This window comes from Pongo abelii, chromosome 12 (assembly GCF_028885655.2).
Source record: "Pongo abelii isolate AG06213 chromosome 12, NHGRI_mPonAbe1-v2.0_pri, whole genome shotgun sequence".
Taxonomy (NCBI): domain Eukaryota; kingdom Metazoa; phylum Chordata; class Mammalia; order Primates; family Hominidae; genus Pongo; species Pongo abelii.
In genome coordinates this window covers 42,574,639-42,601,360 of record NC_071997.2, presented here as the reverse complement: position 1 = coordinate 42,601,360, position 26,722 = coordinate 42,574,639, and the positions used below count along the sequence as shown (strand labels likewise).

The following is a 26,722-nucleotide window of genomic DNA, read 5'->3' as shown; positions in this document are numbered from 1 at the left end:
TCACAGGACTGTTCAACTAATGGACAATATTCCTTATTATTCCCAGAACACGGCCCCCCAAAATTTTCAAATTAAAATTTAATTCAATAAAGGCTTCTAGAAAAAGAGATCAATAGGCACTTATTCTTATGGGCTGACATGAGATCTCTAATGGTCCTTGTATACAGCACAGCTCTCCCCGGGATTTCCAAAGGTCTGTTATCCTCAGCGCTAAACTAAAAAGTACTAGTTCACATTAGGAACCAAACTGGCAACTGAGATGCCAACTATTATTTTGCAAAGGAGGACACAGTTAGTTGAAAATTATATTTTTCCAATTAGCACAGCAGGAAACACTGCTGAGACATTCATCCCAAGCCTGCAATTAGAGAACATTTGCTTGCTTCTAGAAATAGAATGAATGGGAAGTAGAGACCTGCTATCTAGGTCTTCGGCAATAATATCCTGGGAGGGGAGATCTTGCTACCATTTCAGCAGTTCCCAGAAAATAAGCATCTTGCTCCTTTTAATAAATGCAGTGTCATTCTCCAGTGCACCATAGTGTATTAGGAAGAAACTAAGAAATCCAGCAACAAAAGGGGTTTACACAAAAGCTTTATCATTAGAAAGGTAAGTACAACTGCCAATGAGCAGCTCTAATGTTTTACTTTATAGTTGTTTTAAAAATCTATTAATAGCCGGGCACAGTGGCTCACGCCTGTAATCCCAGCACTTTGGGAGGCCGAGGCAGGTGAATCATGAGGTCAAGAGTTTGAGACTAACCTGGCCAACATAGTGAAACCCCGTTTCTACTAAAAATACAAAAATTAGCTGGGCATGGTGGCACGTGCCTGTAGTCCCAGCTACTCGGGAGGCTGAGGCAGGAGGATCGCTTGAACCTGGGAGGTGGAGGTTGCAGTGAGCCCAGATCATGCCATTGCACTCCAGCCTGGGTGACAGAATGAGACTCTGTCTCAAAAAAAAAAAAAAAATCTATTATAATGTCTCAAAAGTCTCCACCTGTCACAAAAGGAAGTTTGATCTGAGCACCTCCACAATCTCCAGCTAGCTGGCCTTCCCTGGCTCTTCAAATACAGTACTTCATTGTATGTGAGGCAAAACAATGGAAGCTTGAAGAATTTAGATCTCTCTCAAGCAGAGGTAAAGATAAAGGCAGAGAACAGTGTTAAAAAGAGAAACAACTTTCACACCATGGGATATCAATTCAGTAACCTCATCAAAATTTGGAGTGCTAAATTAAGATTTTGGTGTGAGCCAAGAGAAAACCCATTGGTTACTAAGATATTTGCTTTATATACCCCGCACAAACATTACAATGGAGAAAGGGTTTTCATAGACTAGGCATCCCCATACCATTAGATTTTACAGAGAACACTACAACTCAGCTTTAATGAGTAAGTCTAACTTTGGTACCTTTGGTCTTTAAGCAGCTTTATATTACATGAAGGTGAAATGAGGTATACAGTGAGAACAAATCCTTTTATTTCCCCCAATCAGGAAATGATTTGTTGAAAGCACTAGCTTGGCCCAAAGTTTAGCTCCAGCTTGTAACACTTATGGTAACTTGCAGGTAAACACGTGCACGATTGTGTAACAGCTATTTAGGTTGGTGCAAAAGTAATTGCGGTTTTTGCTATTACCTTCAAATGGCAAGAACCACAATTACTTTTGCACCAACCTATCTAGTTCTCAGCGACTACAGGAGGTTAACCAGATGATTCAACATTGATATTTATTCTGTGAAATAAACTATTTAATTTCTAGACAACACAGGGGCTTTACTAAGAAATAAACAGCTTCATCTCTCAGAAAGATCATGCAAGTATGTGTGTGTGCATATGTACACATATGCATAGGCAAAATGCCTATGAAGGTTTGCCAACTATTGACAGTGGTTTCCTTTGGATAATGAGACTAGGAAACAGGAAAGCAAGCATGATTCATTCATTCTTTACTTTCTTTTTTTTGTTTGTTTGTTTTTGGTTTTTGAGACTGAGTCCCACTTTGTCACCCAGGCTGGAGTGCAGTGGCATGATCTCGGCTTACTGCAAACTCTGCCTCCTGGGTTCAAGCGATTCTCCTGTCTCAGACTCCCGAGTAGCTGGGATTACAGGCGTGCACCACCACACCCAGCTAATTTTTGTGTTCTTAGTATTTTGTATTTTGTATTCACCATGTTGACCAGGCTGGTCTTGAGCTCTTGACCTCAAGTGATCTGCCCTCCTCAGCCTCCCAAAGTGCTGGGATTACAGACGTGAGCCACTGCGCCCAGCCTATTCTCTACTTTCTACACCTAATTGTTCAAAAAACTTTTCAGTGTAAACATTCCAATAAATGTTTCACTTAAAAAAAAATACTACTAAAGCCGGGCACAGTGGCTCACACCTGTAATCGCAGCACTTTGTGGGGCTGAGGCAGGTGGATCATCTGAGGTCAGGAGTCTAGGTCCAGCCTGGCCAACATGGTGAAACCCTGTCTCTAATAAAAATACAAAAAAAGCCAGGTGTGGTGGTGGACTCCTGTAATCCCAGCTACTCAGGAGGCTGAGGCAGAATCACTTGAACCTGTGAGTCAGAGGTTGCAATGAGCCGAGATTCCACCTCTGCACTCCAGCCTGGGCAACAGAGCAGGATTCCAACTCAATAAATAAATAAATAAATACTACTAAAATACCAACTAGTCAAGAATTTCCAGGTGAAGACACACTGAAGCATTTACCTTCACTCCTTTAGGGCAGTGGGGGAATATTGTAGAAGCATAGTGAACAGGCAAGGAAACAAAACCTCAAAATTGTGGAAGCTTAGATAGCAGATGGAAAGATTCGGCTGACCCCAGAAGGCTGAAGCTAAGCTGGCCACTAAAAGGCTCAGAAGTTGGAGTCTCAAGTAACTTGGAAGAGAAACAAAGGATGGGCTAGAACCAGTAAGACTGAAAGTCTAAGAAGCAGTTTGGCCAGATGGAGTATCAGATGATATTAAAGAATTAGTAGGGCCGGGCGCAATGGCTCACGCCTGTAATCCCAACACTTTGGGAGGCCAAGGTGGGTTGGGTACGTGAGGTCAGGAGTTCAAGACCAGCCTGGCCGATATGGTGAAACCCCGTCTCTACTAAAAATACAAAATTAGCCAGGCGTAGTGGCGCATGCCTGTAATCCCAGCTACTCAGGAGGCTGAGGCAGGAGAATTGCTTGAACCCGGGAGGCGGAGGTTGCAGTGAGCCGAGATCGCACCATTGCACTCCAGCCTGGGCAACAAGAGCGAAACTCCGTCTCAAAAATAACAACAACAAACTGTGTTAAAAATGTACAGGGAAATTTAAAAATAGCAAAACCATTATTTATTTAGTACCTGTAATTTAAAACATTAGACATATTGGGACTAAGCATTTTTGGATCAGCATCCAGTATTTTGCCCTTTGGGCTCTCGGTGTTGTAAATTAACTCCAAGAGGTCTGTTAAGGTGAAGTTTTTGCCAGCATCACCTCTGGGACACATATGTTCTCTTTGACACAATCACTTTCTTCATTTTTGTTGGTAAATTTACCTTCACTAACTTCGTCTGGCTGCCTGTCTAGAATCTCTCAAACAGCAGCCTGATCAACTTTCCCATGGTCAAATGTAATTCAATATATGTGCAATTTGAATTCTGCAAAGTTACTTGCAGCATATAAGTTTCTACCACATTGAATATTACTGTTAATTTCTGCCATGATGCTTTCCATTTCTTCCAAACTTCAGCTAAAGAAATTGCAAGATCTGGCCAGGCGCAGTGGCTCACACCTGTAATCTCAGCACTTTGGGATGCTGAGGCGGGCGGATAACTTGAGGCCGGGAGTTCGAGACCAGCCTGGCCAGCATGGTGAAACCCTGTCTCTACTAAAAATACAACAAATTAGCCAGGCATGGTGTCACACGTCTGTAGTCCCAGCTACTCGGGAGGCTGGAGCAGAATTGCTTGAACCCAGGAGGCAGAAGTTGCAGTGAGCCAAGACAGCTCCAGAGCACTCCAGCCTGGGCAATAGAGCGAGACTCCATCTCAAAAAAAAAAAAAAAAAATGTGAGGTCGAGGTGGGTGGATCACGAGGTCAGGAGATCGAGACCATCCTGGCTAACATGGTGAAACCCCATCTCTATTAAAAACACAATAAATTAGCCTGGCATGGTGGCACACGCCTGTAGTCCCAGCTACTCGGGAGGCTGAGGCAGGAGAGTCATTTGAACCTGGGAGGTGGAGGTTGCAGTGAGCCAAGATCGCAGCACTGCACTCCAGCCTGGGCGACAGAGTGAGACTCCATCTCAGAAAAAAAATAAGAATAAAAATAAAAAAGTAAGATCTCTGGATGTAGCATCAATGGCCTATCAAAACTCCATAGAAGATAATGAGCTTTAAAAATCAAAATAATGGCTAGGCACAGTGGCTAATACCTGTAATCCCAGCACTTTGGGAGGCCAAGGCAGGTGGATCACTTGAGGTCAGGAGTTCAAGACCACCCTGGCCAAGGCAGGTGACTCACTTGAGGTCAGGAGTTCAAGGCCAGCCTGGCCAACATGGTGAAACCCCGTCTCTACTAAAAATATAAAAATTAGTTGGGTGTGGCCAGGCGTGGTGGCTCACGCCTGTAATCCCAGCACTGTGATAAGCTGAGGCAGGCAGAACACGAGGTCAGGAGTTTGAGACCAGCCTGGCCCACATGGTGAAACCCCGCCTCTACTAAAAATACAAAAATTAGCCAGGCATGGTGGCGTGCACCTGTAGTCCCAGCTACGCGGGAGGTTGAGACAGGAGAATCACTGGAACCCAGGAGGTGGAGGTTGCAGTGAGACAAGATCACACCACTGTACTCCAGCCTGGGTGACGGAATAAGACTCTGTCTCAAAAAAAAAAAAAAAAAAAAAAAAATTAGCCAGGTGTGGTGGTGCTCACCTGTAATCCCAGCTACTCGGGAAGCTGAGGCAGGAGAATTGTTTGAACTGGGAAGGGGAGGTTGCAGTGAGCCAAGATCGCACCACTGCACTCCAGCTTGGGTGACAGAGCGAGCCACTGTCTCAAAAAAAAAAATCAAAATTATCTGTTTGTGCATTGGCTGGATTAATGAAAGTTGTGTTTGATGGTAAAAAGCAAATTTTCATTTTCATTCAAGCCCCCAAAAGAACTGGAGCATAATCCCACAGTAGCACTGAAAGTTAGCCTATAGTAGTATCTCTCCCACTGGAAGATAAGAAGGCAACACAACCAAAAGCTTTCTCATCTGAAAGGAACTGAGTAACAGATGTACAGTAGCCAATCACCAACAGGCTTTGAAGGAAGTGACACGAGAGATCACCCATCATGATGTGCCCGTTATTTTCTAAAGGTGATCTGTGGACTGAAGAGCTAACAGTGAAGGCTTTGCTTTATAGTTACTCAGTTAGTAGACCACAGTAACTGAAATATGAGCTGTTTTGTCAGGGGACTGGTATTTACCTAAACTGTGGTAACTAAACCGTTGCCTATTGAAGCCACCCTAAGGATGGGCTGTCTAGGCTAAAAACAGTGAGGTTAAAATATGTGGTGACCACTTCCCCCTCTGAGCCCTAGAACTTTCATTAGTTCTGAAGCTTTTAGCCTTCTGAAGCTTTTCTGGGGTTCCTCCAAGGAAAGAGCCCAACCAGATCACCCTATGTCAGGGTTTCACAACCTCAGCACTACTGACATTTCAGCCCAGGTTTTTTTCTGTTGTGGAGTTGCCCTGTGTACTGTAGGACGCTTACAGCAGCATCTCTGGTCAGTACCATCCCCCAATTGTGACAACCAAAAATGTCTCCAAATATTACTACCATAAATGGGATAAGGGAGAGTCATAAATGGGGACTGGGGACAGCAAAAGTCACCCCTGGTGGAGAACTCCTACCTAAGACAAAGGCCCAGTAGTCCCAAAAGTGTCACTCGCACTCAGCCAAAAAATGCGAGAGGGAAATAATAACACAAGTATATTATTTAGATATACAGAGGCAAATACCAAAAGAATTGAAAGTGGTTCCCTCAGGAAAGGGAAATGTTGGCAGACCTGTTTTTGTTAACAAGTCTTGTTGGACCAGCTGGTTCTTCAATTTGCCCATATAATCTTGATTTTTAAAAAAAACTGTTAGTTAAGAAAAGGCAATGTCAGCTGAGCCGTGGTGGCTCACGCCTGTAATCCCAGCACTTTGGGAGGCCGAGGTGGGTGGATCACCTGAGGTCAGGAGTTTGAGACCAGCCTGGCCAACGTGGTGAAACTGTCTCTACTAAAAATACAAAAATTAGTTGGGCCTGGTGGCGCAAGCCTGTAATTCCAGCTACTTAGGAGGTTGAGGCAGGAGAACCGCTTGAACCCTGGGAGGCAGAGATTGCAGTGAGCCGACATCACGCCATTGCACTCCCAACTGGGCGACAAGAGCGAAACTCCATCTCAAAAAAAGAAAGGGCAATGTCTATGCTGAAAAAAAAAAAGGGGGGGGGGGCACGGTTCTCACCATGTGTCCCTGCCCCATGGCAGACAACTAAAGTAGAAATATAACCTCTCCTTTAGTCCCTTCCCTAGCTCTAGAGGCTCCTCTCCCCCAGGTCTACCTGCTCTGCTTACAAAAACACATCCTTGGTGTAAGTCAGGGGTGTCCAATCTTTTTACTTCCCTGGGCCACACTGGAAAAATTGTCTTTAGCTGGACAAGCTTGGTCTAAGTATTTTCTCAGCTGTTCTGTCCTGAGCCAAGTGAAAATGCCAGGGAGGGTCCTCTTCTCCATGTAATCACTGGGCTTTGAAAGGATCTGGGCTTATGTGAGGTCATTCAGCACAAAAGGAAGGCAGTGCCAGAATTCTGAGGGTCTCCTCCCAGACCCTCAGTTCAAGGCCTAATGCTCAGTCGCCCTTTACAACAGCCCCCTACCCTCCCTTCCCTCAAGTAACAAGTCATAAAGCTAGTTTCACCCAGCCCCAAAGGCTACAGCTAACGTGCACCCTCTGCTAACTTACAATACTGGGCAAATACAGATGTTCTCCATGCCAGTTTCATCATGTACAAAATCAGGAGAAGATCTACCACAAAAGGCCATGAGGATTAAATGTATGTAAAAAACTTAGTATAAGGCCTGACACTAAATGGCAAACATTCATGGAGAAGTCTTCTGCAAGATCATTAAACTGACAACAGGATGCAATGGCATGTACCCAGCCAGTGGCCTAACCTTGCAGGCACAGGTTAGAGTAGGCACTGCCTTACTCTGTTAGATTCTTAGTGTTGGTTTCTAGTGAAATGCTCCGAATAAACTCAAAATTCAGAAGTATTGTCCCAAACCCTCAGGACAGGAACCATCAATCCAGTTTGCCAAGAAATGCACTTTTCATTAACTTCTGATCAAGGGTAAAAATACAATGGGTCAGAACTGAAGAATCCAATACTGAGAACTTTTAAACGAAACTTAGCTACACATTGCCTCCCACTCATTTTTGCTTTCCTTGTACAGATATCCTTTGAACACTAGTCTGAACTGCAGAATCCACTTATACGCAGACTTACTTTCACCTCTGCCATCCCTAAGACAGCAAGACCAACTCCTCCTTTCCTCCTCAGTCTACTCAAGATGACAAGGATGAAAACCTTTATGATCCATTTCCACTTAATGAATAGTATCTTCCTTATGGTTTTATTTCCTTTTCTCTAGCTTACATTATTGTAATACAGTACATAATACATACATATAACACGTAAAATATGTGTTCACAACTGTTTATATGTTATTGCTAAGGCTTCTGGTCAACCGTAGGCTATTGGTAGTCAAGTTTTTGGAGTCAAAAGTTGTACATGGTTTTTTACCTGCATAGGGGTTGGTGCCCAACCTCCACACTGTTCAAGGGTTTACCGTAATACCAAAGCTAAAAACAATCTACATAAAATAGTAAAATAAAGTTGTCCATTCAACAGTAAATCTTTGGCTGTGAAAAACCATGAGTAGGCCAGACACAGTGGCTCATGGCTATAATCCCAGCACTTTGGGAGGCCAACACAGGCAGATCACTTGAGTTCAGGAGTTTGAGACCAGCCTGGCCAACATGCCGAAAGCTTGTCTCTACTAAAAATTAGCCAGACGTGGTGGCGGGCACCTGTAGTCCCAGCTACTCAGAAGGCTGAGGCAGGAGAATTGCTTGAACACGGGAGGCGGAGGCTGCAGTGAGCCGAGATCACACCACTGCACTCCAGCTGGTGATACAGCGAGACTCCGTCTCAAAAAAAAAAAAACAAAAAGTATCAAAAGAAAAAATTGGCAAAACAAAACAAAAAAAACACCATGTGTGCTAACATGAAAGTATATAGGCTGTGCTACTAAAAGAGAAAATGCCAAGTTGCTACAACAGTCCCTATGGAGTAATGTCATGCATATTCTGGGCACACAAGAAGCATACATGGAGGGGTTGGGAGCTTTAAGTTGGACAGTAGCTCTCACTTGTTAAGATATTCACATCACCTAAGAATGATATAAGGCTAACTGATCAGGAGCCCAGGTGATTCAAGTATGAAAGAAAACCATGAGAACAAATTTTCTAAAAACTGTAGGCTTTTTTATTCAGTTAAGAGGTAGACAGATGAACATGGAAGGCTGTCCCATTTAACTTGCCCAAAGTTCACATTCCACTTCATTCATCCATCCCACACTGCCAGAAATCTTAAAGAAATAACCAAGATTGCCAAAAGGCTTTTCCTTCTTACTTCTTCTTAGCAATAACAGTCAATAAACTGCTCGCAAAAAAGTTACTAATTTAAATTTTCACTGTGTTCAAAGAACCTCATCCCTCTAAGAAGCTCCCGAATATGCCAATAGATCCTGCCACTACTGACAGGAGGGCAGAGTACCAAGGACTCTACTTATATAAGAGACTACAAGGGAAGTTGTAGTTACATTTTTGTTGTTAAATCCCTGTGCATGTGAGGGCAGAAGCTGGTGAAACCAACAACGCAGAGCATGCTCTGTCAAACGGCTCTGCATGGTTTAAAAAAAAAAAAAAAAATTACAAGTCATCTTCAGAGACAACATTAAAACATAATGGAATTGAAGCCTGATACAAAAAGTAGAGAAATATGTACAGGAATTCACAGCCCAGAAGGAAAGGGGACCTCAGCAAGAGCCAGTGGAACCCTGGCTATTTTACATAGCTAATTTTGAGACAATTCATATTTAGCACAAAAGCAGTTATAGCACAAGTAACACTTCCCTCCTCTGGCTCCCAAATAAAAAGACTCTTGTCAGTCTTCTGTTAACACTGTAATCATTCTTCAGGGGAGCAGGAACACCTAAGGTGGTCCCAAACATTGACACAAATTTTAATCTCAAACAGCTTCACATTCTGAGGATGACATATCTGAAGATTGCCATGATGGCAGCACTGATAACTCCAGAAATGGGGACTGTGACAAACCAGGCCATAAAAATGTTACGAAAGAGACGCCAGTCAACAGCCTTCTTGGACCGGAGCCAGCCAACAGATACAACAGAGCCCACCTAGAAAAGAAACAGACCAAGGAAACAGGTTATTAAAGTGCCAGTGGTATTTTGGCAAACAGACACCTGAGACTGTTTGGACAAGGAGCCCCAGACCCCTAGACAAGATAAAGTCCAAGAAAGCTGGTTTACAATAGGTTAAGAAGATGGCAAAATTAAGGCAATTTGAAAATCCAATCATAATCTATACTAACGGTAGTAAAAGGACACAAGAACTATTTCTTTTCCCCTTCTAAGCTACTACTAAAATTTAATGAATATATACTGCTTTTATTTATTTATTTATTTATTTTTGAGACAGAGTCTCGCACTGTTGCCCAGGCTGGAGTGCAGTGGCGCAATCTCGGCTCACTGCAACCTCCACCTCCTGGCTTCAAGTGATTCTCCTGCCTCAGCCTCCCAAGTAGCTGGGATTACAGGCACCCACCACCATGCCTAGCTAATTTTTTGTATTTTTAGTAGAGATGGGGTTTCACTATGTTGGCCAGGCTGGTCTCAAACTCCTGACCTCGTGATCCACCTGCCTTGGCCTCCCAAAGTGCTGGGCCCACTGCGCCCGGCCTATACACTGCTTTTAATAACAAACTGCATTGTAAGTCTTCCTAAGATTATTTACAGAGTGGCTGATATTAAACCTAATAAACGATTGCTGGGAGACACATCCGGGTAGCAAACAGATGACTCAGCAGGATCCATGACGGACCAGCTTAAATGCTCTTAAGGAAACCAGTTTCTTCCTTTTCCTATAATTATTAGATTGTCATCAAACAACCTTAAGATTTGTTTTGTTTCTCAATATTTCAATCCTGAGAGGCCCTGAAATATGCCTTCTGTAAATAAACTGCCTTGCCAACATTTTGGCAAGCCTCACAGACTTGTTAAGAACCAGGCCTTCAGCCACCACAAATGGCAGCAGAAACCCACCTGGCCAGAATTAAAGCACCCACCAGTTTCTAAGCATACACCTACCCTGCTCTGAATGGCTTCCCCAAAGGCAAAGAACATAATGCTGTTGGCCGGGCGTGGTGGCTCACGCATGTAATCCTAGCACTTTGGGAGGCCGAGCCAGGTGGATCACCTGAGGTTAGGAGTTCATGACCAGCTTGGCCAACATGGTGAAATCCTGTGTCTACTAAAAATACAAAAATTAGCCAGGCATGGTGGCGGGTGCCTGTAATCCCAGCTACTTGGGAGGCTGAGGCACAAGAATCACTTGAGCCCAGGAGGCGGAGGTTGCAGTGAGCCGAGATTGTGCCACTGCACTCCAGCCCAGGTGACACAGCAAGACTCTGACTCATACATAAATAAATAAAACATAATGGTGCCAAGTAGAAATGACTCAAGATTAAAAAAAAAATTATTATAAAGAGACTACAATGAGGGAGGATTAAGTAACAAAGGAAGAGGTTAGTAACCAGAAATTACAGTAAGCTCTATATAAAAGAATGTTTCTATTATTCGGGGAGAATATCTATTTAATTGCTTAAATAAGAATAAACACAAGAAATAACTTATGAACTCTTAAAGATTCCAATTGCACAAAACTTTCTAAATCAAAGTATCAGAGAAGTAAAATTAAAAACCCTACATATTAGAAGAACCATTTGAAAGACACACATTGGCATGACACTTACTTTACAATGTGTTGTACTGATGGGAAGGCCAATATTTGATGCAATCACCACAGTGAGGGCGGATGCCAGTTCAATACTGAAGCCACTACAGAAACACAAGGATTCTTGTCAGGAAGTGAGTTTGACTTTTTTGAGAAGCTAACACTATACCTCAAGTTAACACAGTCCTGCTTTGTTCTACTCAGTCACAAAACCTCCACTGACATCTTTATTTGCTATAACCCCTAAGATCTACTTTATTTAAATCAGGCCACGGATGCCCAGTTTCCTTATTCAAAGGTTTCAAGTTTCACGTTTTTCTGGAATCCCCCTATTAAATAAAATTTGCACTTTTATTTTGAAGAGTTTGGTAAACATTGAGTCTTAGCTCCCAAGTAAAGACAAATAAAAGGCAAGTACACACAACTATCCGCTCTTAGCATACACAGCTTTCTCAGAAAAGTCATTTTCTTCAGAGACCACCAGATCTGAATGGGTAAAATGTCTGACCAAAATGTTTAAAGGCCAGACAAGTAAAATCTAAAAAGAACACACTGACAATAAGAACATCATGAACTTATACAAACTTGGTTACTTTAGAGATCTGTGTTAGCACTCGACAGTATTATATCTCTGAAAAAAATGAGTACTGACATTTGTAGAACCTGCTCCACCTACTTACCTAGAGGGTGTGATCGGTGTCAGATCCTTCCCCATGGTCTGGATAACTCTTCTTCCCCAAACCCACAGACCAATACAGATACCAACACCACCATAGAGTAGAAGCCATATTGGTGTTGCCACTTTTGAAGAAACATCTCCTGTGTCATAAACCAAATATAAAGCAACCAGAGGCCCAATGGCATTGCTGGAAGAAATAAAGAGGGCAGAAGTGACTTTTCAGACAGAACTATATCTTGGCAAGACCCAATCTGCTGAATGACCTACCAGGTTGTCTAAAGTACAGCTTTCAAGCTCATCTGGCAAAAGAGCCTTTCTTTCTAAGGACATAAATGGAACCCCAACATACACAACAGAAAAATGAACACAGCTCTGATGGAGGGAATGCCATGCAAATGGTGGCCTCTTTCCTCCTATAGGCAGCTTAAAGCAACTCTCGGGTTCCAATAAACAGTTTACAAACCAAACTACAAAATCATTCTATATGAAAAACTTTTAAGTTTTTCATCTTACATCTTACATCCCACAATTCACTACCAAAGAACTGAATCTCATCTTGATGGACAAAAGCCTTCTCTGTGAAGAGTATCTGTTTATATTTATCATCTACAAAAATAAACATTCTTTGTAATTCCTCTGAAGAATAAAACTGTACTGTCTTATTATGTCAATAGCTGCTATTACCTCATCCTATTTGTATTATTTGGGGTCCCGTAAATGCTAGGAGTACCACTACCACAAGCACAGGCCTATGACAAGGATAAATGGTTTAAAAATACGGTTAGCAACACTAAGATCAACATCAACTGACCTTACGTCATTGCCACCATGGGCGAATGACCCAAAGCAGGCTGTAAGGATCTGAAGGAACTGGAAGAGGAGAGAGACTTCAGGCTTATCCTGGTCATACCATTCTTCTAGAGAGCCATTACTTCCTTTTCTGTCACCTAGACCCATCTCTGCCTTGACACTCATGTCTATCTCAGATGCCGAGTGAAGGTCAGACACAGCATTGCAGTAACTGGTGTAACTGTCCATTCGAATTCGCTTCTTGGAGTCTGCATTAGGCCACGTCAGCTTCTCCATTTCTTCGCCCTTCTGTTCACCTTCTTTGGCACGGAATGAATCCAGAGGCATGCCACATATTGCCATGGTATAGGAAGTATAGCTATTATTGCGCCTTAAGGGTTTGTCACCGGAGTCTCCCATGCAATCTCCCACCTTGGCAAGATGTAATTTATGGAGCAGCTCTTTGTACAGGCCGGAATCCTTATGCACGGTGTGATACTGGTAGTGGCCACTGGAGTTTATTTGGTTGCTGACGGCTTGACTGAACTGGACAAGGTTCCCATTAGGCAACTGCACTGCACCTAGTCAAGATCACCAAGGTGACACTCAATACAAAAAGCATCAAATCCAAAACAATAAGCCTCCTCACCACTGCAGGTAACAAAAGTGAAACCAGGAATTCCAACTCACCATTCACGGTGCTATCTATGCTGGTTTCCTCTTTCAAGTCCACGCTGGGAAGCCTCTCTCTCTCTGGAGCTTCCTCCAAATCTCCAAGTTTGAATGAAACTGTTCTCTCCTCCACCACAGCCTGGAGGGGCACAGTGGCAGGCCCTACCTCAGAAACAGGATTCCTGTTTTCAATATCACCGACAGACAACTTTGTTTCTTCATGGTCTTCTTTCAAGCTATTCTTTTTTTCCATTAAGGGGCTTTCAGAAGGACTACACTTTATTTCTCCTAGGGAAAAAAAAAAAGGTTTTTTTTGGTTTGGTTGTGGCCATACTACTTTGTTCCACATCTCCTTTCCTCCAACCCCAAAAAACTCATCTCAAAACAAGAATGTATGTGAACTTCAATTAACATTCAGGAACATTTTTCCTGCCTGCTTTATCATTTACCAGCAACTCTCACTTGGGAACAACCAGCAATGCAGAACACCCTATGTCAGGGGTCCCAAAGTTTTTCTGTAAATATTTTAGGTTTTACGGGCTTCTGTAGCACATTCTTGTTTTGTTTTTATTTTTACAACCCTTTACAGATATAAGAACCCTTCTTAGCTCCCTGCTGACTCATTCTGTAGTGGAAAGTAGCTCAACCATGGGGCTGATAAGCTGAAACTAAAAATCTGAACTGTACCCAATTCTATTCTTTTTAAAAGAGGATTCTCTCAAATTTCAGTCCAACAATTCAAGTAAAGTGGCACAGCTCAATGCAGGGAACTAAAGACGACAACTTTAATTTCCACCTCTATAAAACAAAGAGATGTGCATCATGGCTGTAAATCCCACAGGCAGACCAGAGTATCTTCTGCCTCTCTCATGCCAGTGCTCAGTATGCTGACCTATCCATCCAGGCACCTCAGTCAAACTACAGACTGACTAACATAAAGCAAGACTTGTCTCATCTCCTCCCAGACAGGGAAAATGAGGTCAGAGTCCTGAAAGCCTGGTTCCCACCATGCACTCGGCACAGCCAGACTAGCACAGAACCTCTCGGAGGCTCTTCGGTTCAGCTGCGGTGACGCAGCATTCTTTCTAACACCACTGCAGTCTGTGCATCCCTCAGCTTCGAAAGGATAAACTTCAAATTGCTAACCCAGCCTTCACATCGATGAAAAGGGCAGAAAATGATTCTTTTAAGGAAAAAAAAAGTCCGATACTAACCAAAATTTACTCAGTATTTAATTACATGAGTGTGTTGTAATGGCCTAAATGATTCCTTCGTACGACACTTGAAAATGTTTACTTCTAGAATCTGTGCTACAATTCTAGCACACAATGTGTTTGTACATGTATTTGCATTGTATACTGCAATACAATGTCTACATGTATTCTAGCCTATATACAACATGTACACATTAGACTTAGCTTTGCTTGTCTGAATCTGAAGTTATACACAGAAGTAGTTGGGGTAAATATTTCCTCTACGAAAATATCTTGTATCTACCTCTTATTTTTCATTAAGGTATCCTTGTACTTCTCAGTAAATGTAGGCTATGATTTCTCTATTTATCTATCATGTCACTGGCAACTGATCAAGGAACATAAAAAAATTCAATGCCAGACTGTCTCTACAGCATAGGTTGAATACTCTTTATCACTAGGTCTTAGGTCATGTAAGTCCATTTTTAAGAATAGGTCTTAGGTCATGTAAGTCCATTTCTAAAAACAGTTTGGACAACAAACCCATATCCTCAAATTTCCCTTTAAAATCTCTTATTTTGCCAATCTCTTCTAATAGATTTTTACAGGTGGCCAAATAAAAAATAAACACAACATTAGTAGTTAAACTTTTCTGCTGTTATTACTTACGTTCAATTTTTCTCTTCATCCTGGGACATACAAAGAACCAGACGATAAGGGCACAGAAAACTGCACATCCCACCGAGATGAGGATGGTACCCCACAGAGGAAGTTTGTCAAAGCCCAGCACTAGGAGATAAAATGGTGCATCTTGAAAACCCCAGGGCAACAGCCCCCTGCAATATTGTGTAAACCCTCCTCTGGGGACTGAGGGGTTCCCCATACCAGCCCATCACCCTTGACAGCTGCTGCCAGATTTAAGTGCACAGGATTACTGTGCTAGTGCCTATACAAATTTGGGAGAAAAACTCAATGATCATCTGAAAACCCACAGCAGCCTAGCCCACTTGAACACCTGCGGGACTCAAGTTCCTATGCTTCTCAACATACTAGCCTTTTTCTTTTCTTCACCTTGGAAGATAATAAAGATCACTACATGCTAAGGACCTATGACTAGCTATGAAAAAGACAGAAAGTGTTCCACTCCCCTAGCTCATGATCATAACTGCCACATATTCCATTACCACCTAAAAACTTATTTTAATGTTAAAAGAATGATGTCTCAGTAGTCACATTTGTCATGCTGACAGTATTCTGTGTATAAGTGATTACATTCATTATACTGGCTTTAACGAGATTATCTCCTTGAAAGCAGTATCAAAGCAAGATACAGAAAACAAGGATATTATCTATCAAAAGTTAATAATTTAAGGAATAGTTGTAAAAGTTTTGTCTTTCAGCCAGGCACGGTAGCTCATGCCTGTAATCCCAGCACTTTGGGAGGCCGTGGCAGGCAGATCACTTGAGGTCAGGAGTTCGAGACCAGCCTGGCCAATATGGCAAAACCCCGTCTCTACTAAAAATACACAAAAAAATTAGCTGGGCATGGCGGTGGGCGCCTGTAGTTCCAGCTACTCGGGAGGCTGAGGTGGGAGAATCACTTGAACCTGGCAGGGTGGAGGTTGCAGTGAGCTGAGATTACACCACTGCACTCCAGCCTGGGTGACAAAGTCAGACTTTGTCTCAAAAAAAAAAAAAGTTTTGTCTTTCACACACACACAAAGTTTAGTGGTAATTTCACTTACAAGTCTTACCTTAAAAAAAGACTTGCCTAGCAACACTGTTCACATGGTTTAAGGATGAGAAATATTAGTCATTATCTCACTGTCATATGCATGCCAGTAGGCTCCAAACCATTAGCCTGTACTAAAGACAGAAGTAAAGCACTGGCCAGGCACAGTGGCTCACGCCTGTAATCCCAGCACTTTGGGAGGCTGAGACGGGTGGAGCACCTGAGGTCAGGAGTTCAAGACCAGCCTGGCCAACATGGTGAAACCCCGTCTCCACTGAAAATAAAAAAAAAATCAGCTGTATGTGGTGGTGGGCATCTATAATCCCAGCTACTCGGGAGGCTGAGGCAGGAGAATCACTTGAACCTAGGAGGTGGAGGTTGCAGTGAGCCAAAATCGCGCCACTGCACTCCATCCAGCCTGGGTGACAAGAGCGAAACTCCGTCACAAAAACAAACAAAAAGAAGTAAAGCACTATACAATCCTATTTAAATCTAACAGATGTTATAATGATCTCTAGCTACTCAGGAGACTGAAGTGTGAGAACACCCTGAGCCCAGGAATACAAGGCCAGCCTGGGCAACACAGCAAGACCCCATCCCTGAAAAACAAAAAACGTTAAAAAAAAAAAAAAACCATAAAAGATATTATAATGATCTGTAGTTGATATCTACGAATAGCTTAGTTACTTCTGCTTGTTTTGCTTTATTTTGCTTGTTATGTATGAAATCACAGATGCTCTTCAACTTACAATGAGGTTATGTACCTATAAACCCATCAAAAAGTCAAATAACTGAACGTTGAACCATGAAGTCAGGGACTGTTTGTACTTATAAACTGGAAATTCTATCATACCCCAAAATGATTAATCTTTAAAAATCAGATAGAAGGCCAGACGCGGCAGCTCACGGCTGTAATCCCAGCACTTTGGGAGGCTGAGGTCGGTGGATCACCTGAGGTTGGGAGTTCAAGACCAGCTTGACCAACACGGTGAAACCACGTCTCTACTAAAAATACAAAAATTAGCTGGGCGTGGTGATGCACATGTGTAATCCCAGCTACTCGGGAGGCTGAAGCAGGAGAATTGCTCAAACCTGGGAGGTAGTGGTTGCAGGGAGCCAAGTTCGCACCACTGCACTCCAACCTGGGTGACAGGGCGAGACTCCGTCTCAAAAAAAAAAAAAAAAAAAAAAAAAAAATCAGAAACAAATTGAGGTCCCTTCAAAACTAAAACTTTTTGTTTTTGAATTTTTTTTTTTTTTTTTTTTTAGACAGCGTCTCACTCTGTCGCCCAGGCTGGAGTACAGTGGCACGATCTTGGCTCACTGCAACCTCCGCCTACCAGGCTCAAGTGATTCTCCTGCCTCAGCCTCCGAAGTAGCTGGGATTACAGGCGCCTGCCACTGCACCTGGTTAGTTTTTGTAGTTTTTAGTAGAGATGAGGTTTCACCATCTTGGCCAGGCTGGTCTTGAACTCCTGAGCTCATGATCCACCCACTTCGGCCTCCCAAAGTGCTGGGATTACAAGCATGAGCCACCGCGTCCGGCCCCAAACTACAATTCTATGGTGACTATGTATCTTTTCATTTTAATTTCTGCTTTCAATTTTGAGCATGTGGTCACACAAACTAAAATATACATGAAATTACTGTCTATTACAATTTAAGTTGGTCTACATTCCAAGTCAAAAACGAAAGAGACTGGTTTTTCTTACAAATGATCCATAAAGGACAGAACGAAAATGTCTAAGTTTCTGTTTTTAAAATGCTTCTAATTTCACTCAACTCTGAGCTTTGCTTCTACCACGTAAAGAATGAGTGCTAACAGCGTCATGGGAGACTTTTTAGTTCATCACAAAGAATTCAGTTTACAATGGAAATCTGGCATACAAGCTTCTCTTCGCCTGCACATAAGAGTTCAGTATAGTCTAAGCAAGAACAATATTTTCTTAAAGTTGTCTGTTTCGTTCCTGATTATTCCAAGAATTAATCAGCAAGATTAAAAATACTTAGCTCCATCTAACAAAATGCACATATAATCCCTCAATCTAAAATAAGATAAAAAAGTAAAATATTGGCGAGGTGCGGTGATCATGCCTGTAATCCCAGCACTTTGGGAGGCTGAGGCAGGCGGATCACCTGAGGTCAGGAGTTGGAGATCAGCCTGACCAACATGGAGAAACCCTATCTCTCCCAAAAATACAAAATTAGCCGGGCTTGGTGGTGCATGCCTGTAATCCCAGTTACTTGGGAGGCTGAAGCAGGAGAACTGCTTGAACCCGGGAGGTAGAGGTTGTGGTGAGCCAAGATCATGCCATTGCACTCCAGCCTGGGCAACAAGAGCAAAACTGTCTCAAAAAAAAAATAAAAAATAAAAATATTTAGCTAACTCTACTTTGGGTCAGCAACTTACTACTTCAGTGAGGTTTAAGAGCAAGTCACAACCCATTACTCAAAACTGAAATCATTTCAGTGGGCCAAAACAAACGTTAAAAAAAAAAAAAAGAGAGAATTTGAAAATATGGGTGCATAGTACATAGTAAGCGTAAGTGGCTTCGACACTATTCCAGTTATCTTTCTCTCTACATACATACACGTGTGTCCTGTATTTCATCCAGTAGGTCACAGTATAAAGAATAAAAGTCACTGCCTATGTAGTCACAGACCATCAGGCCAAATGAGTCTAGATACCAAAACTGTACTGTCCTGCCAGTTACAAGTTACCAATCTTTTGTTGTTGCTAAATTAAACTTGTAGCACCATAATTTAATCCATGCCTTGCCTTAGTCCCAAACATGAAAGTCATCAACATTTCAGCCTTTATATTCTCACAAATTATTTTTCCTCTTAGCTGCATGAATTTCTTCTTCCAAGTGCACTTAGGGCAGGTGGTAAACATCCCAACTCTTCTCATTCAAGCAGATTCATGGAAGTTTAGTACTTAGAAACAATAGTATCTCCATTTGGGAGAGAAAAATGAGAATATCCAGCAAACCAGTCCTAAACGACTGATTACTGAAGATCAGATATAACTAATGACTTCAGTAGTTGAGGTCAGTATTAATTCCAGCATTTTTAGCATAGACAGGAAAAAGGGAAGGAGATGATCATATTATCAGTGGATCCTGTGAAGACTAAAGAGGAAAGGTCTGTAGTGATTTAGAATCTGAGCAGGTCTCTTTGGTTGAAAAACTATCTAGGTTAACTCAGCGTACACTAGCCTGCAGCCTTCTGAAATGGGTGCAGGCCAGCCACCTTCTAGGAGATTTCAGCCCTGTAAAGCAAAAAGGGGTAAATTGGGCATTTAATGCAAGTTTTGTAAACAACTTTAAATTCACATTTAAATATTTTCATAGGTACTTACACGGTGCTCCAGTATACATGATGGAAAAGAGATTTATTCCAACTGTGCAGGCATAGAAAACTGGCAAAGCTCGCAAACCATTAGGAACTGGATCTGCCTGTAAAACATCATTAAGATCAATATCTTAAAAGGTAAAAAGGTTAACCCATTTCCACAGAATCTTTTAACAGGGTAGGTTTGGGAATTATAGTGCCAATAACTCTCTCCAGAGTAGTTTCCAAGGACAACAAGGTTTTTCCTGCATGTGCGCCTGGAATTCTTCCTACGAAGGCTAATTCCAACTTCTACCTGTTTTTTTTTTCTTTTTTTAATAACAAGACTAACTGTACCAGTGACTGATAACATCCTGAATAAAGATTGCAATAACCCACATTCTAAGGTACCCAAAAGCCCTAATATAAACTTGAGCACACACCTGAGGATAGGCTATACTCTACGTTTGTAAGAGATGTCAAGAAACAGACTATGTTAGGATGTTGCTTACCTGACTTCATATCTTCAAAGACTAAAAATACAACATGCAGACTATGCGTACAGCAACCATCTCATCTAAATGTCTGACAAAGATGCCACAATTAATGCTTTACCGAAGTTCAATGATAATAACTGATTGCGCACAAGGTCATCCACTCACTCAACAGACTGTGTGCCAAGCACTATTCTGGGCACTGAAATATAGGAGGGAATAAGACCAAGTTCCTGTTCTAATAGAACTGACACTCACCTTCTAGTATGGAATAATGTAAAGTACTGACAAATGCTGTGAAGAGAAATAAAGAAGGGTAAGAGGAGAGTGATGGAAGGGGGGCACCATTCGGGTGGGGAGGGTCAAGGAATAAGCATGACATAGATGTAGTAAGCTAGCAAGCTGTGTTCATTAAGTAGGGGTACAGAAGGGGCAAATCACCTGATTATTTGGGTGCTGAATGTTCCAGACAGAGATATCAGCAAGTGCAAAGGCCCTGAGGCAAAAACTTGAAATGTTTAAGGAACAGTAAGGCCAGTGACTAAAAATAAGAATTCTACCATACCTAGTAGGTATTAATTCTATAGGAGAACACCCAAGTCAAACACCGAAAGGGAGGAGGCTGGGTGCAGTGGCTCACACCTGTAATCCCAGCACTTTGGGAGGCCGAGGCAGGAGAATCATGAGGTCAGGAGATCGAGACCATCCTGGGTAATATGGTGAAACCCTGTCTCTACTAAAAATACCAAAAAAATTAGCGCGACGTGGTGGCAAGTATCTGTAGTCCCAGCTACTCAGGAGGCTGAGTCAGGAGAATCACTTGAACCTGGGAGACAGAGGTTGCAGTTAGCGGAGACTGGGCCACCTCACTGTAGCCTGGGCAACAGAGTAAGACTCCATCTCAGAAAAAAAAAAAATTGGGAGCAAAGATCTGAATACATATATGGGAAGGCTAAAAACTTTATAAAGACCTTAGCCTAAAATAAAAGGTTTAATGCTATCTTGATCACGATTTCAGTGGAACATCTTGGGGAGGAAAAACAGAGAGAAAAACCCTACAGCTTCTAACAATAATCAATACACTGGAAAGTTAGTAGCTTAAGACCAGTGAAACAAGGGAAAGCTCAGACCCATGTGTAAAGGTACCATTTCAAATTAGCAGAGATGGGTGCTCATTGAAAACCACTCTAAAATTTAACTCTTATCTATAATTTAATAGAGAATGTTAACAGAGTGAAATAGCCAAAACAAAAACAATAGCATACAGAAATCAAGAACTGTTAAGCATCCTTGAATAACTAACTCAACCGTGGTCAAACTCTGAGGGCAGTCAACAGATTAGGAAACTAAGGTGTATATTTTTATTCTAAAGACTAGTGTTAAGAAAATGCAGGTCAGGTGTGGTGGTGGCTCATGTCTGTCTGTAATCCCAGCACTTTGGGAGGATGAGACAGGGGACGGCTTGAGCCCAGAAGTTCAAGACCAACTTGAGCAACAGAGCAAGACCCCACCTCTATAAAATATAAAAAGTTAGCCAGATGTGGTGGCACACAACCATAGTCCCAGCTACTCGGGAGGCTGAGGCAGGAGGATCGCTTGAGCCTGGGAGGTCAAGGCTGCAGTGAGCTACAATTAAGTCACCGTACTCCAGCCTGGGTGACAGGACGAGACTTCGCTTAAGAAAAAAAAAAAAAAAGGCCAGGTGCAGTGGCTCAAGCCTGTAATCCCAGCACTTTGGGAGGCCAAGGCAGACAGAGCACCTGAGGTCAGGAGTTCAAGACCAGCTTGGCCAACATGGTGAAACCCCGTCTCTACCAAAAATACAAAAATACTAGCCGGGTGTGGTGGCGGGCACCCGTAATCCCAGCTACTCAGGAGGCTGAGGCAGGAGAATTGCTTGAGCCCGAGAGGCGGAGGTTGCAGTAAGCCCAGATCGCGCCATTGCATTCCAGCCTGGGGGACAGAGTGAGACTCCGTCTCAAAAAAAAAAAAAAAAAAAAAAGGGCTCCAAAAAACCCAACCCAAGACTCCCACCCCCAAAAATTTCCTGGGTTTTGAAGACATTATGTGGGGACTTCTCAATAGATTTTCAAAGATATTTCGTAATATGGTTATCCATAAATCAAATTGTAATTGACTAGTCTGAAGTAGCAGCCTGTGTATTTATCATCCTGTATAGCATAGCCCAATTAAGTATTCCCTGAGGTAAACAAATCTGAGGTATTCTCTACGCAAAGTTGTTGGGGATGGGGTAGGGTATGAATGACACTACTATACCGATAGTTTATTATGAAATATAGGTTCATGGTTAAAAAAAATATCAAAAGTTCTAGAGAGTCTAGGAAGAAGGTAAAACAAGAAAGGTCTCTCATCATTGTAGAGATCCACCTAACACACAAGTAAAACTTCACCTGTAAATAATGTAAATACGTCATCGTCTAGTCATGTGGGACAGGAAAGGTCTTCACAAAACCCCCCATCTTCACCAGAATAGTTCACTTTTACATATTGGATATTCTGGTTTTGTCTAAAGAAAAGGAAAGACATCCTAGATACATTTCTAACTAATGAGAATGCCAAAAGCCCTATTTTCTTTGACTAGAATTTAAAAATACTCAACAGGAGCACTGAAGTGTATTCCTTCTGTGCGATGCCAGTCCTAAATAGAAGTACCTCACCTCCATTCTGTCTGTTCCCACCAGATCCCCAACATGCTTGGAACAAACATTCAGAGAACAGAAAATGTTTAAAAGCAATTTTTTGAAATTAAAAAAAAAAAGTCATTTTAATCTTAATTTTCAAGATAGACATTTAAGAGTTGGAATATATCTTAATGGTCAAATATTCAGATTTTAGCAGATAAGATACCCAAAGCTTACCAGTCTAAGGATATTTTCTTGAAATTTAACTCCTAAAAGGAAGCAGAAATATTCATACTCAACTGAAAACTCCTGTTACTGAGGGACTGGCCTGCAAGAGTGTGTGTGTGCCTGTGCACAGAGTGGGGGAAGATCCTCAAAGTCAATATTGTTTTAAACACTATGCCAATCATTCTTCATCATTTGATCATGCCCATTCCCATACCCATATAAGAAATATACAACTAAGAAATCAGTTACCGTATCTAACTTCAGCTCTCAATAACACCGTGGGGGTATGCATTCCTCAAATGAGAGGTTCTGGGCACCTGAGAATCCCTCTTTGCACCTCAGAGCACCACCATTCCCCCTCCGGGGAATGAGTGTTTTGTGGAGGTGAAACACACAAACCCTCTCCAAAAACAAAATGATCTGCTACTCAATAATCAACACAGGGCCAGCATAAACCTTTACCAAGCAGGAATTCACAACAGGAGAGCCTACTAATGCTTTTGACTCTCTGCTAAGTAGCAAGATATAGAGTTCTAATGAAAACACTAAAAAAAAAAAAATCTGGTCCATGACTACTGGTAATCCTCTAATTTAAGCATCCCAGTATCATACACTACAGTTGTAGGGAGTGGGAAGGTAGATGCTTATCGTACCTGTCTGCTGAATAAAACAGTACCAAACTTAAGAGTCCATAAATATCAATGAACTGTTTACTCTCATATTATACCAGGCTAAAGATATTTCAAGTTTTCAAAGTGTTAAACTGCTATATTCTGCCAGATTCTGGCTATGGAAAACAGTGATTAGTGAGTCCCTTTACTAGTCATAGAATTTCTACAGAGAAGAGACAAATCTTTTGCTAGAGAAGCTTATAACTAGACCAGACAAGTGGGTCTCAATACATTCTTACCTGCTGGGATTTATGCTATCTCACTCAGATTTCTACAGTTTAGGAACACTTTTAAGAACTTACAATGGACTGTTAAGAGCCATTCACCTTAGAAGAAGGACAACTTTGTTTCCTGAGAAAAATGCATTTATCCTCACTGTAACTCAGTCCTATGCCAACATAATCCCTTGTCAACATTTATTTTGCAGCCAGCATGACTTCTTGATAAAAGAAATGCAAACTGGGTCACTTAAAAGGGATTTTCAAATGGACAGGAAATTAAATGGCTGCCTGAATTTTTTTTTTGGAGGGGCCAAAAACTACCTTTAACTGGTTCTTTTCAACTATTCTGAGAAATTGGAGTCAAGTCACTATGGGAGGCAGAGTCCTCATCTAGAAGCTTATAAACTAGTTATGATAATCAGCACGGCAGAGACCCATTTAACTGGCAGCTTAGTAAAAAAGCCACAGGGGACACTGTCTTGAACTCCAAGCTTACGCATTATATTAGCCTGAATATAATGGTGGTTTAAACAAATAATGTGTATACAGCTACACAAAGCCACGCAAAATAAATTTCCTTATTTTTTTGCTCGCAGTTTCTCCTATTTCTTGGCACATCATAGTATTCAATTTTTCCTTCCTGACTGCTCTCTTGAGTATTAAAAACTTGCTTTCAGAGAACTCCACAACATACAAGAAACACACAGAACAAAGAACTTTTTAAAATTTTCCAAGGCCGCATACCTATACACCAATCACATCTGCAAAAGTACCACCGGGTTTGAAATCGATTGGGTGTGCTCCATGAAAGGTCTTCATACGGGGGAGAAAGGTTACCTTATGGAGGATGAATGCACGAACTAGGAAGAATAAAATTCCAGACATAATTCCAGAAAGCAGTGGGGACACGAACCAAGACATCACTGGAATAGAACACATTAAGAAAAAATATCAAATAATGAAAATCAGAAACCAAAAACCACTTTAAATGTTTAAGAGTTCAAAATTCTTTTGTCTGTCCCTCCACGTTAGAACCCATACCTAATGCCATGGTAACATATGACGAAAACGAAAATTAAGAAGCCATTTGGAATTAAACATACCAATTTTTATCAGTTCAGACCACTTGACACCCTCCTGCCCCTTTGCCACGAGGGAGAAACCAATGGTTGCACCAACAATACAATGGGTTCCAGAAATAGGGAGCTTCAAAAACGAAGCCACGAGTTGCCACACAGCAGAACCTGAAATATAGTAAAGTTTTATTAAGTAAATAGCAAAATTCCATTATGTAAGTGGCGCATTGAGAAAGGTTAATCGGAAAGCTTAAGCACAAAAATGGAACCACCCATGACACAAATTTGCTCACCCACCACGAAGAGGACAAAACATAAAAAGAACTTACCAAACATAGCACTGACTGAGCCGGCCATCAGCAGCCCTTGAGTCGAGTTGTACATCTCCACGTCAATCAAGCCCTTCCGGATGGTTTCGCTCACTTTGGCCCCCAGTAAGACAGAGCCCACTGTTTCAAAGATGCTAGCTAGGATGCAGGCTTGCTTCAGGGTCACTACACCTGAGCCCACAGCTGTACCAAAAGAATTTGCTACATCATTGGCTCCCACGGAGAATGCCAAGACAAATGCAATAATGAAGCCCAGGATGAGCATCCATAGGTAGTCCACCAAAGGACCAGAAGCGGCGGTAGCAGCTGTAGTACTGGTAATCAGCGCTGCCATTCTCTAGAATAGTGGTTGTTTAGTAAGAGAACTACTGAGCGGCTTTCAAGATGTGTAAACAGAATATGAGGTATCAAAAATGCTATAATAAATAATATATATTATATAAAATTAAATACTGTAAACTACGGCACAGAAACCGAGCTGGGGAGTTACTGCTATACGCTGCGTATGGGCATCTGTTGTCTGGGGTTTCTTTGGCTCAGGAGGGCTAAAAGCACGGAGCAGAATTCCATGGCGGAGAAGAGAAAGGACGCAAGTTCATCCTGCGGGGGAGGGGGGAAATAACAATAGCTGCGTGCCCCTGGTGAGCCAGTGGGGTACCCCGCTCTGCCCACGCGCCCAGGGTCCCGCAGTGGCCTCTGCCGGCTACTCCAGACCCCCATCCCCAGTAGGACGCGCGACACGGCGAGGCACGTGGCTCCCGGTCCTCCGCGGCCCGCGCGCGCCCAGCCCAGCCCCTGCGCTGCCAGCCCGCGCGCGCCCTCCGCGCGAAAACCGGAAAAGGGCCGTTCCCGCGCGCGCCGCCCGGGGACCGCCAAAAAGGCCCGCGGGCGGGCGGACGGGCGGAGTGGAGGCGGCCAGCGGCGAAGAGAGAAGCCAGCCGCGCCGCCCACGCCGGCTGCCTCCAGCGCCACGGCGTCCGCGCCCGGCCCCGGGGAGAAGAAAGAGCCTTTACGAGGCGGCGCCACTACCCACCAGGGAAAAGGGAGGGCGGAGCGGGAGACGAGGAGATTGAGGCGGCAGCGGCTGGAGCCACGGGCACACGCGCCTGCGGTCGGCGAGCACACGGCCCGGGTCGGCGGCACCGGGGACAGCTCCGCGGGACTCACGACTTTCCCAGGGAGCAGCCGCGGGGGCTTCAGCAGCCGAGAAGAACCACGCGGAGAGCGCCGGCAGCCATCACTCCAGCGGAGCACCCGCCGGCCCCTACTTATAGCCCGCGCCGCGACCCGCGTGACCCGCCGCGCCTCGCGCCGGGCCCGGAGCCCCGCCCCCGGCATGACGCAGCCCTCCTCGGCCCGGCGTGCCCAGCCGGGTGAGCCCGACGGTGGCGCTCATTGGCCCGGCCCGCGTCGGCGGCCACGCCCCCAGCGGGGAGCCGGTCCACGTGGGGAGGGACAGCCTCCTCCCTGCGGCCACGCCCTGGAGTCTCTGCACCCTCTGGCCCCGCCGGCTGATTACCGCCAGAGATCGAGGGGG

The 26,722-nt window shown here is 43.1% G+C and overlaps 1 protein-coding gene across 1 annotated transcript; it reads right to left on the bottom strand.

The window, feature by feature from the left end:
* Nucleotides 1-8,556: 8,556 nt before the first annotated feature.
* Nucleotides 8,557-26,427, bottom strand: SLC20A1 (solute carrier family 20 member 1). Its single transcript, NM_001132804.1, is given in 11 exon segments — nt 8,557-9,511; nt 11,146-11,230; nt 11,807-11,992; nt 12,617-13,175; nt 13,285-13,554; nt 15,129-15,248; nt 19,553-19,649; nt 24,618-24,703; nt 24,884-25,024; nt 25,186-25,785; nt 26,219-26,427. Coding segments are annotated over 10 exon segments (2,040 nt in total). The 5' UTR covers nt 25,520-25,785; nt 26,219-26,427; the 3' UTR covers nt 8,557-9,349.
* Between the last annotated feature and the right edge of the window lie 295 nt (nt 26,428-26,722).